We start from the raw sequence: 12,814 nt of genomic DNA, 5'->3' as shown, positions 1-12,814 counted from the left end.
AGGAAGCCAGGAGAGAAAGCTAGCAGATGACACTATGTTCACCATGTGCCTTTCCAGGCGAGAGAAACCCTGACTGTGTTCACCATGTGCCTTCTCACTTGAGAGAGAAACCCTGAACTTCATTGGCCTTCTTGAACCAAGGTACCTTTCCCTGGATGGACGCCTTTGATTGGACATTTCTATAGACTTGTTTTAATTGGGACATTTTCTCAGCCTTAGAACTGTAAACTAGCAACTTATTAAATTATCCTTTTTGAAAGCCATTCCATTTCTGGTATATTGCATTCTGGCAGCTAGCAAACTAGAACACTAGTTACCATTTTCCAACTTTAGAGTCCTGTGAACACTAAAGGCAGTCCCTAATGTTTATTAGTGAAGGGTCTTGGGTCAGCCCAGCACTAATCCACCCCAAGTCAAAGGTTATCTTGATTAGAGAGACTGGATCTAACTAAAATGGGCCTGCCTGACACACGCAGTAGCTTAGATCTTAGCCTATAAGTCATCTATACCTCATTCTGTCATTTTCTATATATGCTCTGTGACTAAGCATGTAATCAATCTAGGCGTGCTCAAAAATTAGACCACCTCTAATCATCTGGAATCACTGTACTCATTATGCTAAACCCTGCCCGTCTTCTCTAATAAAACTCTCAGAATTACTGCCGTTCAGAGAGACAGATTTTGGTCTGCTAGGCCATCTGCTGTCTTACTACATGCCTAGTAATAGACTCTTTCTTTGAAACCCAGTGTCTCAGGAATTGGTTACTGAGTACATCAGGCAAAAGTATCCACAGCCTTTGTCCAGCAACAGTGATAGATGAATTTTTTTACCAGGTCTACCTTATATTATGACCCATGGGCCACTGAACATCAGAGGCTAATTTTTATATATATTTTATGAATGTATAATTGGTCTGGATATTCTCAGCAACTATTAGAATTTTTATTTCCTGACTCATGGAATAAGTTCTTATACTGTAGAAAAGACTGCATAAAATTGGGGCAAATTACATCTCTGTAAACAAAATCAGAGATTCGTGCTATCAATAACTTGAACATTGTAAGAAAAGTGATTATTTTCACATCTCTCTTCAATTCAAGACAATAGAAAACACTGATGGGACTTGGAGAACAGCAGGGAAATTGGAATAAAGTGACAACTTCGCTGTTCCAGATGTAGTCTTTTTGCTGAAGTATATCAGCCAAGATCCTGATAACTGATAGTCATCGACTAGTCTGGAGAATGCCATTTTCTTAATGCTGATAAACAGAAAACTCTGAAAGCAGTTTATATACACTTAACCAGAACAACAGAGCACTTTTACTATCCTGTAGGTCAACTTTTAGCTCTGTATTACAATCCAAAGACATTTCAACATCCCATAGGGCATCACACTCATCTACTACCCTGTGATATTTTGCTGCTTTGATATTTGAGAGCAGGAATCATAGGCAAACCAGACACTTTCATAAAACACATGCATTCCAGAGAGCAGAAAATAAATCCCACAAAAACAGAGGAGAGATCTGCCAACTAAATGAAGGTTCTAGATCCAGCAGTAGGGGGGCAGATAGGAACACTGCCTTCTTGTTAAAGGCCACCATGTAAATATCCCTAGCCTGCTATTATCTAATCAAATAATTAGATAATAATCAAATATTATCTAATCTAATTTAAACTGTTTATAACGAATGTAGTGCTGGATAATCCACTTGACCGTATTTTTGATTGTCCCTAACAGCACTCTATCATTAAGTAGAAGTGTCAGTGTCAAATATGGAATTAGCTCAATTAGGCCGGAAGACACAGGTAAATTCCATAAGCACATCGCTCACTCCCTCTCTTGACTACATGTTCATACTGCTGCGTTTTTTTCTCTCAACCTGAACAAAAAAAACCCATATTAAGTCCCATGTGACCAGTTGACTATGGGTTTAAAAAAATCAAATTCTTTTAAATGCCATTCTTCGTGGCATACCACTATTTATTGCTACGGCACCACAGCCCCATTTAGGCATAAACTCCCTAAAAGAGAATATAGAACAGAAACGCTCCCAATGAGAAAACCATTAATCAAGACGTTTCATCTTTGATCTAGCAGGTGGAAGGTTTGGCTACATGGCCAGGGACTTAGAAGAAGGAAGACTAGATAAATGGTGACACGGAAGTTTATTTTTATACTAGGAAATAATATACCTCAATATATTTGAAATTTGAAGATGCTTACATTTATTTTGAAAAATCCCAAGGAATCAGACTTTATCGCTAGCTTTTCTACTTTTTTTTCTTTTTCCTCTAGTCCTGGGTAGCAGCACACCCACCAAAAACCATTTCTTTCATACCATTTGATCTCTGTTCCTTCCATCTCATCACAATTTTGCTTTTTGTTGGTTTAACCCTAGCATTTCAGAACCATGGATTCCTTAGGGAATATGCAATCATTTTAGTTGTGTAGCCAGATGTGGAAGCCTCTGGATTCATCACAGGTGAGGTTTTTTGTCTTTGCACGGAATTTTTTTTTTATCACTTCTCCATATTCTCTTTTTCTGTCAGATATATCAGCAGTAAACACAAACTCTGAATTTCTCTGAATCCAATCTTGATATGTTTCCTAAACAGACACTTCTATTGAGTTTTGAGGGTAAAAACTCTAATCTTCATGTCTTATTTAATTCCTGGACGTTACAACATCCTGAGCTATTGTTATCTTGTAGCTGAGGGACCTGGGTGTCCTTGATGGGCAAATGTATTAGAGGCGCCCTATCTGAGGAGGATGTTCTTTCCCTTAAATAAGGGCTGGCTTCTACACTTAGACTATGAGTTTTCAGTTCCTTCCTTGCCGCATAATGTAGCATTCTACTAAGTTACAGAACTTCCTTTTTTTGTTCTTTTTGCTTCATGTGCTTCGACCCTGGTCTAACCACCCAGGGCTCTTTGAATTAAAAGGAAGCTCTGAACCCAGAGAGACACTGATGGCAGAGGCAGAGACTCTTAGTACAAACGAGACAAATGGAAAGGAATATTGCAGAATAAGAGAAGAGAGGTTGGACTCTCTGAATATCTTGACCCATGGTTAGAGTCTTGTACACAAATCAACTAAGACATGGCTGATGGGAAGAAAAGAACAGAATAAATATACAGTAAAAAAGGGTCCATGCACTTAACTTCTATCTGGCCAGGAAGTGGAAGTTCATATATCAATGTAACAATTCTGTTTTGACTAGCGATGCCAACTTTGAGTCAGGTAACTAAAAGTTGAAAGGCATAAATCCTAATCTTGGACGTGCACTTGTCTTTGGTTTTGCCATCTTGACAGAATATTGGAATGATACATTTTGTTTAGATTTTTTACTTTAAAGGTTCTCAGCTCCAGGAATATTAACATTTATACTTATAGCAAATCTTCATATTATTATGGTACATATCAACTAATTAAATTATACACTATACATTAAACTGTTGCACACTGTTCTCAGATGTTTCCACCCAACTAGTGTCTGTGAAATCTCTATATTGCTTCCATGTAAGATGATAACATTTTTATTTTATGGATGCCTGAAAAAATAATCATAGGATATAATTTACTTAAATTCATAGTGTTTTATCATACCAGAATAAGAGATAAAAAGCATAGATTTGTAGCTAAAATAATAAATATGTAAATTGTATAACATACGTATTAGAATTTACTTTCAAATATTAGAGATATTTAAATCATTCTTAACACAGACGTACTTTACACATACCAGGCAAAACTTACTCTTTCAAAAGCTGTCCAACTCTCAAGTTAACCATCAATCAGGAAAAATCAAAATACTGCTATGAAAATGAGGAAATTAAATTTAAGCTGCCAGGAGAAAATTACAAAGGGCTTCCTATGATATGAGTTTGGATAGGATTAAGTTTGTTAATGATTTTTAAAATGTAATTCTGTTTTAACATCTCCCTATGCATAAATTTACCAATTCAGAGAAGACATTTACCAGCTCATTTATCTTCACCATTAAAGCTGAAAATGCCAAGGTAGAAAATAATTCCACAAAAGGAAAACAGACAATATCATAAGCAACAGCTTATTTACCCAATTTGAGAGCCACCTTCTTTCTATGGCACATACTCAGTATAAAACTTCAGTAACTACTTCAGTTACTGAATTCATTCTTGTTTAAAGTTAGGTTTAGATTTAATAGTAACAAAATGTGTACAATTTCATATAACATTTATTTTTGTTTCTAGACAAAAGAAGGGAAAAGTATGAGTCCTAACAAAAGTATATTTATGAACAATAGCTATGAAGATATTACCACTTGGTTTCTCATCTTATGAAAATTTCCTTGTAAACTCATACCATAAATAAATGAGTTATGTAGGAAGTCATTTGTAAAATGCAGAAACAAAAACTAGTCTTCTTTGTATTTTTCATGTGGTAAGTTACATGCTATTTTGATGTAAGCTGGTTATCACTGGAAGCAGGTGTGAAATATATAAATGCTGCCTGGGCACAGGATGCAATTCAGTCAAGAGTAATTGGTGCAACACTAATATATGACAACTTTCTAGCTCCAATTAAATTTGATTTTTGTGCATTAAAAGTGAGGTCATAATGGGTATTTTTTAACCTATACTTATTCAATTAACACAGTTGTGTTACTATACTAAAAGAAATTTTCATAATCAGAATAAATGTGAGCTCTGTCATTAATTAAACAAAATAATTTGTAATCAACGAAGTATTTCAAGTCTAATAAAACACTGCCATTCTCCCTGCGAAGGGAATTTTTCCTTTGTTTCATTTTGTTTTATAGTGCTATTTTAAATATTAAAGTTTTGAAATAAATGTTTCAAAGGAAAACATCCATCAAAATCTTAACTCATAATTGTTCTAAATAATACATATTATCATAGAGGCCTAAGGCAAGTATATACGTATTTACACATACTTGTCATCATGCTAGATAGGAAAAATTTACAAAGTATTTATTTTTATTTTCTTTTAAATCTTAGATTAAATTTCTTCTTCTTAATCTAAAATTGTTATTAGGATCATTTAACTGTCCCTTCTCTTTCACATAGGGAAGGGAAACACTATTTATCAAGAGCCTTTTTTGTATGATATACACATAATTATTAACACTCTTTTACAGACAAGGAAACCAAGGATCAGAGGTGTTCAATTCATAAAAAATGAAACCAGAATCCAAGCGAAAAGTGTGCACGTCAAGGCCTTTGAACGACAGGCAAATGCTTTGGGGCTATCTTGCATTTGATAATCTTCCAACCGCAATGCTGTTTGGGGATCCATTTCTGTTCTAAAAATCAAATGCTTACCAAACAAAATAAAACTTGAAAATTGCATATTAGCTACAGTAGAGTCGTTTATACTTTATTACTACAAAGAGTCCAAGTCATCTTAACCCTGAGGCACTGGGCTCTCTTTTTTCAGCAATAAGCACTACAAATAGAGGTTTCAGGACCTATACAATGTTAGTGTAACACTCTCAAAAGAATCTGGGCACTATTTTTCCCTGTGTTAATTTATGTATAGCAAACTCTCTGGACAAATTTCTCTCCTATTAGGCATTATGTTTTCTCATCAACAAGCTGAATTAGAGACCAGTTACATCACCATGGAAGACATAGCAGAAGAAGAAGCGCTATCCTAACATTAAGACTTGACATGAAACCTTTTCATAAAAAGTCTCTGATCTACCTAAACTTAGCCAAATTGAGAAAGCGCTAGACTCAGAAAGAAATTCTTGCTCAGCCGCTTACAAGCCCAGTGACCTTGTGCAAATGATTTCGAGTCTAGATCTGTATAATGGTGGTTAATAGGAACCCAATGGTTCAAACTTTGCTGAACATTAGAATCCTCTGGGAGTTAAAAAAAAAAAAAAAAAAAAATCCCAATGCCCAGGTTGCACCCCAAAGTGATTAAATCAGAATGTTCAGGCTTGTCAGCCTGGCAGCAATGCTTAAGGACACTCAGGTGGTTTCAATGTGTAGCAAAACTTGGGAGGGAGCCACTGAACATCTTCACAAAGCTGCTTTTAAGATGAAAAACAAAAACATGGCAGTGGGGGTGGGATATATATTATATAAGCCTTCACAGAATTATATAAAATGTTATCCCCAAACTAAATGTGCTATAAACAACATTGTTTCAAGGAGCCTGATCTTTTCTTTTGTTCAAATATTAGTAACTATGCATAATAACTTTTACTCTTTTCTGCCAGAGTTGCTGAAATAGTTTAGCATTGTTCCGTTTCAAATTTTATTTTAAGCTGTCTTCAACATTATTTTGACCTTATTTTTTCTTTCCTTTTTCCTTCTCTATTAAAAATTTAAGAAAGGAATAATTCATCTTGTTTTCTTCCACAATATCAACTGCTGCGCTTTTATGTGTTTATGGAGAATTACATCTGTTCACAAGTTTTCTAATTAAATTGAAACCAAGAAATCATATTAGAACTAAGTGTAGAAAGGAAATCTGAACAATCAGAAATAAAGCAATAGGACCAAAGTTAATTAATTCAATGCTACTACTTGAAACAAACAAAAAATTGCATACAGATATTTAGATTCAATACTATATAATAGTATTTTTGAAAGCAAAGATCTGCTCAGTAATCTTTCTTGGCCAGATTGTGTTCATTACCCATAAAACAAGTTATTTCTCTCCTAAGTTTTTAATCAATACATGAAATTTAGCCAGTTTATACATAGTACTTTTTTTGTATGAATACCATCAATTTTCATAACCTTTTCTTTAATTAGGCTTAGGAAAAAGAATATGTAACTTATGTAAATAGAATGCAAATAATGTTACCTGATTAAAACACATCTTGATACATCCATTCACAGCAAAATCCTCAAGTTAAGCTCAATTGAAAAGTAACTACAAATCTAGTCTACCTCCTAACAGTGATTCTGCCTTAGAGTCACTTACCTTTGTAGGCTTGTGAGCATCCACACTCTCTTTGAATTTCTCCTGCACAGTTTCTGCAAGCTGACAGAGCAAAGCACCATTATCCAACTTCTCCATAAAAGTTTCCGCTGTAATCTCTTTCCCTTCAATAACAAAAAGAACCAATATAAAACCATAATCAGGCTCCAATACAAATGTCAGATTCATGCTAAATAACATGACATGATAACAAATTTTATCCCTAACATTTCTAGGCCAGTTTTTGTGTTATGTATCTAACATAGGTACTTACCAAGAAGTAAGCTTTCTTTGGAATTTTATGCTTTTCTTTGGTAGCAAAAAGGGTCTCTTTCAACATTTTACATTTTCATAATAAAGTTGTACCTGCATAGAAAGTTTTATTTCACATAATCCTTTGGTAAAACTGACAGAAAAATGATATCCTAGGTGAAAGAGTCCTACCATTTAACAATCAGAGGGTACAAAAACCAAGCAGTCGATGAAATTCAAAGAACCAACATTAACAGTGATTGTACAATTTGGCCTTTGGGGTAATCCATTCGATTCTCATTCCCAATAAGGTCTGATATTTTATATTAGGCATATATGCCTTTGATTAAAAGAAAGCCATAGACCTCTTTTCTTTCACTGAAGACAGTCACCACAATATATTAAAAACCAACCACCAAAACTTTAATAACCAGTGCAGAAAGCCATGTCTCTAAAGGCTACTGAATTAGTTTTCCTGATTAAGATAAAACAAGTAGAAGTAATGCACATCATAAATTCTTATAGGGAAACGTTACTTCTTTTACTATTCTCCCTCCTACTGCAGCCCTTGAGCTGCAGAATTCTCAGTTTCAGGTCTCTGCTTTTTTCTCTCTCCACACAATCATCCTTACAGCTTCAACTACTGCTCTTAAGAACATGCTTCATAATTTCTCATCCCTGGCTTTTAACTGGGTCCCAGTTAACAGGTATTTTCTATATGTTTTAACAGGTGCTTTCTATCTGTCTTATATGCCCCCAAAAGCAGATTTTCATTTTTCTTTTCCTCTCCTTCCCTCTCACTCTCTCTCTAATACTTTATTGAGATGTAATTCACAGGCCATACAATTTGCCCATGTAAAGTATATAATTCAATGGCTTTTAGTATATTCACAGAGTTGTGCAACCATCATCTCAATCAGCTTTAGAATCTTTTCGTCACCCTCAAAAGAAACCCTGTACATTTCACCTGTCACCACCCACCAATATCCCCATCTCCCCAAACTCAGACAACCACTATTTTCTTTCTTAAATGCACCTTAAACTCATCTCTCCCAAAGCTCTTTCATTTTCCTAATTTCCATTACTAATTCTTTAAGTTTCAGAATATATTATTTTCCTGCATTAAATTCCTATATTTCATTAATCACAAGTCCTGTAGGCTTACTTATGTTTCTGGTCTTATAATCTTAATACAAACCTTCATGATCTGATATTTAATTTTCTAGCAACAAGAAAAATGAAGGTTTTTTAGGACCATCATGTCTCTCCAATATATGCTACTCTCAGGGTTAAAATTGTTATTCCTGAATGCTACCCTCATTGGTCATTCTCCATTCAGAACCCTTTGGTGCACAGTCCCTAACCTCCTCTCCCTAGAAGAGAAAACCCAATTTTAGCCCAATATTCAAGGGTCTTCCCACATACCTCTGTGGTAGGTTGAATTATGTACCCCAGGAAAAAATACGTTCTTAATCTTAATCCAGTCCTTTGAATGTGAACCCATATAAATAGGATCTTCTCAAGATGCTATTTTTAGGTAAGGTCTGGCCCAACTGAATGAGGTTGGTTCTTAACCCTAATGCTGGAAGTTCTATGAAAAGAAAGCCATGTGGAGAAGAAACAGGAAGTCAACAGAACCCAAAAGACAAAAGAGAGGACATTTCTATGTGATGGAAAAGTCAAGGAGCCCCAAGGATTGCCAGCCAGCCACCATGATACTGGCCCCAAGAAAAAGCAAGGTTTCTAAACTAACCCACCAGCCAGGTATGCACTTTAGCAGCCAGGGAAACTAAAACAACCTTTCTAGTCTAACCTTCCCATATAATGGTGCTCCTTCCTCTGTACCCAGCCTTCATGGATCCTCTGGCAGATCTTCCTGTAACTACTGCCATGACTTTGTGCCATGGCTCCTGCCTGCAGGGGTCTCCCCTACCTCCTATCTGCTGGTCAAGTTCTAGCTTTCCTTCAATCACAGTTCCTGAAAGCGCTTCCCTAGTCCACACTGATCTGGTTTCCATAGGTTATACATGTGTATCATCTATTTATTTGATACTCTATTGCCAGTAACCTCTTTTGTATTAAGTTCGTGTTTTCCTCACTGTACTGCAAATATCTTTTTTTCTGTATCTTTCACAGAGGCAAACATAGTGTTATTTATATAGTCTGCCCCTAGTAAATGTGTTTAGTGAGTACATGAATTAGCAGCTGAAGAAATGAGCTCCTGAAAGATTTTCAGAAAATGCTGGAAATTAATTTTTGTGAAAAGTAGTTTCATTAAAAGCAAAATATTACAAGGAGGTATTTTAAAGTTTGATACTGAGACACATGTAGGTTCAATGTATAGTTATCATTTATCTTGAGAAGCATGCCTGCAGCTCAATTCCATGAACCCAAAGTAAATATAACTCAATAGGAATAATAAATCAACTACTTGCTTCAAGTACAACTCACTATATCTATCATATTTAAATTTCAAAAAATAACTGTTTGAAATCTTTTTTTTTTTCAGTTTGGGAAAAAGGGTGGGTGAAGAAGGAAAATACATATTTTTTAATGTTTCTTTTTTTTCCCCTATTGGATAGTTCACGTTTTGGCCTCCAGTTAGCATAATGACTTCTGCAGGTGGCCACACATCAGCAGCTCTCAGAGCTCACCACACAGCAGCCTACCAGTATTTGAAAATTGTATGCAATTCAACTCAATTCAGCAATGAAAGCAATAGTTTCAAGATACAAAAAGCCAGCACAACAGAATTTGTGTTGCTAACTCACCATTTTGGCCTGCACTTTCTAACAATAACAGATATTTTGCAAACAGGCACGAAATACAAATACTAGAAGTCATTTTGCAAAATTACCACTTTATTCAAAGGTAATTGAATTTCAAGAGGAAGAAGTTAAACTTTGCTCTAAATGGTCGAATGAATCCTTTATAAATTACAAACAAGATTTTCTACATATGGAAGAGGTCTTGAAGTATTTTTATTTCATTTAAATTCCATAGCAATTTAGACACCATTCATAATGTTAAGTGACAAGATGATTGCAATAAACTCAAAAGAACTTATAAATTATAAAAAGAAAAATGGCTTTCATTTAAAAGCCATTAGCAGTTTACCAAAAGGTATGATTTTTACTTTCTAGACATTATACCTGAAGATTTTTTTATCCTGCTTTTCATGAATACTTGAAGAATTTTACACTGAACATCTGTATCTAATGAAAAATATATTAAGTGCCAGCTTTCAATTCTGTATATTTTATAGCTCCAAAATGTGGGATTTCTTTCTTTTTTTATTTTTGGCTAAAACAGACACCGTTACATACTTTATAGGTGAAATACACTGACTCAAATGAAGGGAAAGTGCAAGACTGAGAATTAAGGAAAAACCATCATATGCAATATATTTTCCATCCAGAGGTTAAAGAATAATAAAACATACATTTAAATGTACTTTATAATTATAAGGTACCAGTTTTAGTCCTTGCATGGGATTATATATCACATCAACATTGATATTATTTTTTAAAAAACAGATTATAAAACAAGTTGAACTTAATCCTGATAAGCCCATAAGAACTGTGAAGAAATAATTGCAATTTCTCAAGAACAGGTCCTCCGAACATAAATATCTGTTAATTAAAATCAGATACTCTTTAATCTCAATTGTGGAGCTAGTTTGAGACATCAGATTAGAAATACCGGAAGCAGTGGGAGTTTAGTACCAGAGAATCATTTCTTCCCCAATGACATTCATTCCATGTTGCTGGTAAAATTAGAACATGAAAGGACAGTGAATAGATAAAATACAGAAATAATTAAATTGTGTTGAGGTACCCAACCACGCTGTGTTGTAAAGACTATTGGTTTGAAGATTATCTAAAAGATCCCAGCCCAGAAACATTATCTATATTTCTTGAGTTTTTTATTGTGGACTTTAATTTTCACACCAGCAATTAGTTCATAAACCACAGCTTGTCAGTAAACAAAGTTCAGGGGGGTTGAGGAAATATTATGGTTAGTCACACTCCTTTAAACTATTAGGGCACAATGATATGAAATAAACATCTGTCTGAATTGTTTCATCCAGCTACCAGAATCAACATTCATGCTTGTAACACTAGCTTATTCCTGTCAGAAATGTTTGTCTGCAATTATTTCCATAAAAATTGAACATTAACCTATAATGTGTTTTAGATTGGAATCACTGAGAATAAAGGTTATTTTATCCTCTATGTTGCTGAGAAAAAATATCTTCTTCCAAATAAGCTAGTATTACTGAAAACAGGTTTCTAAAAATATGACATCTAATAATGGCATTTAACACTTGAGTTCTTACTATGTGCCAAGCCCTACTCTAAGTAGTTTACATGTATTGATGTATTTAATCTTCTCACCAACCTGTGAAGTGGATACTATTATTTCCATTTCATAGATGATGAAATTGGGGCATGTGAATTAAGTAACTTGCCTTGGGTCACACAGTCAGCAAATAAAGGAATCTGACTTTTTAAGCAAGAAAGCCTAGCTTTCCAGAGTCTACACTCTTAACCACTATGTTTGATACTTCAATCAACATTTACCGAATACATAAATGACTATTTTCCTATAACAATGCATTCTCCTAGGATACTTGTTTTTTCTCTATAGAAACTCAACAGAAAGCTCTTCAGAAAGAGCAGTTTGGGGCTGAGGATATGGTATCAGAAATATATAGCAGTCCACCTTCTAAGCTGAAGAATGGCTGAGAATGCCTCTCAGATATGTTCTGATATTTGGCCTGATTCATTGCATAAAAGGGCTGGTATATTTTTAATCTCTAAAGGTGATCCAAATTCTACCAAACTCTGTGTCTTCGTTCCTACTGCCACTCTCTATTCCAATATGTTTTCCTAATTGGAGAACACAAAGTATTTCCTATCTTAACCTAAATTATTCAGCATTTTGAGACTGAACTTTGAAGACCATGAGACAGGAAATGATTCATTGTATCCAGAAATCCCAAACCAGCACCTGTTCCACGGTGGTTCATAAGTGTCTACTCTGCATTTATATTAAGAACAGACAAAGCTGGTTCTGTTGGAAAAGTCTTAGTAAAAAGCAGGCAATAACTATTCTGAAAGGTGCCAACTTGTGAACATGAACTTGATTCTTTAAACTTTTGTGCTAGTACAAGATGCCTTCTTTCTTAAAGAAATTTTATTGATCAAAATAAGAATGTGAGAATTCTGTAGGATAAGTATCTGGTAAAAAGGCTTAAAGGAAAAAAATCAAAAAGAGAAAGCTGTCCCAAATTCATTAGCTAGCAATTGTATCTGACTGTAGCAATTCCAACAAAGAACTGTTTTTTTTCACTATCAAAAGTGTGTTACTTTTAGAAGTAACTGGAAAATTGGAAATGTTCTTTATGGATTTTATTAAACTGAAAGCAACTGAATTTTCCTTAGTTTCTTGTAGGAAGGTTAGAGAAAGACAAAATCATCAGTGTTAAAATGTATTTTCTACATTTAAATAAAATCAATTCAACGTAATTTGATTTGTAGTATATCTTATGATTTACTCAAAGTCCCTGTGTACAAACATATGTAGTATGAATACATACTAAAGATTTAAGAGTT

General features: G+C 34.5%; 1 protein-coding gene across 5 annotated transcripts in view; it reads right to left on the bottom strand.

Annotated features, from left to right (window-relative positions):
- Window positions 1-12,814, bottom strand: part of GAS2 (growth arrest specific 2) — a 170,848-nt gene that overhangs the window by 144,942 nt on the left and 13,092 nt on the right. For all 5 annotated transcript variants that reach the window (XM_077114238.1, XM_077114236.1, XM_077114237.1 and 2 more), the window contains one exon: window positions 6,948-7,069. In XM_077114238.1, coding sequence (XP_076970353.1) covers window positions 6,948-7,069 — 122 coding nt within the window. The remainder of the gene's footprint in view (window positions 1-6,947; window positions 7,070-12,814) is intronic.

This window comes from Tamandua tetradactyla, chromosome 8 (assembly GCF_023851605.1).
Source record: "Tamandua tetradactyla isolate mTamTet1 chromosome 8, mTamTet1.pri, whole genome shotgun sequence".
NCBI classification, from domain to species: Eukaryota; Metazoa; Chordata; class Mammalia; order Pilosa; family Myrmecophagidae; genus Tamandua; species Tamandua tetradactyla.
This window is presented reverse-complemented; position numbering and strand designations above follow the sequence as displayed.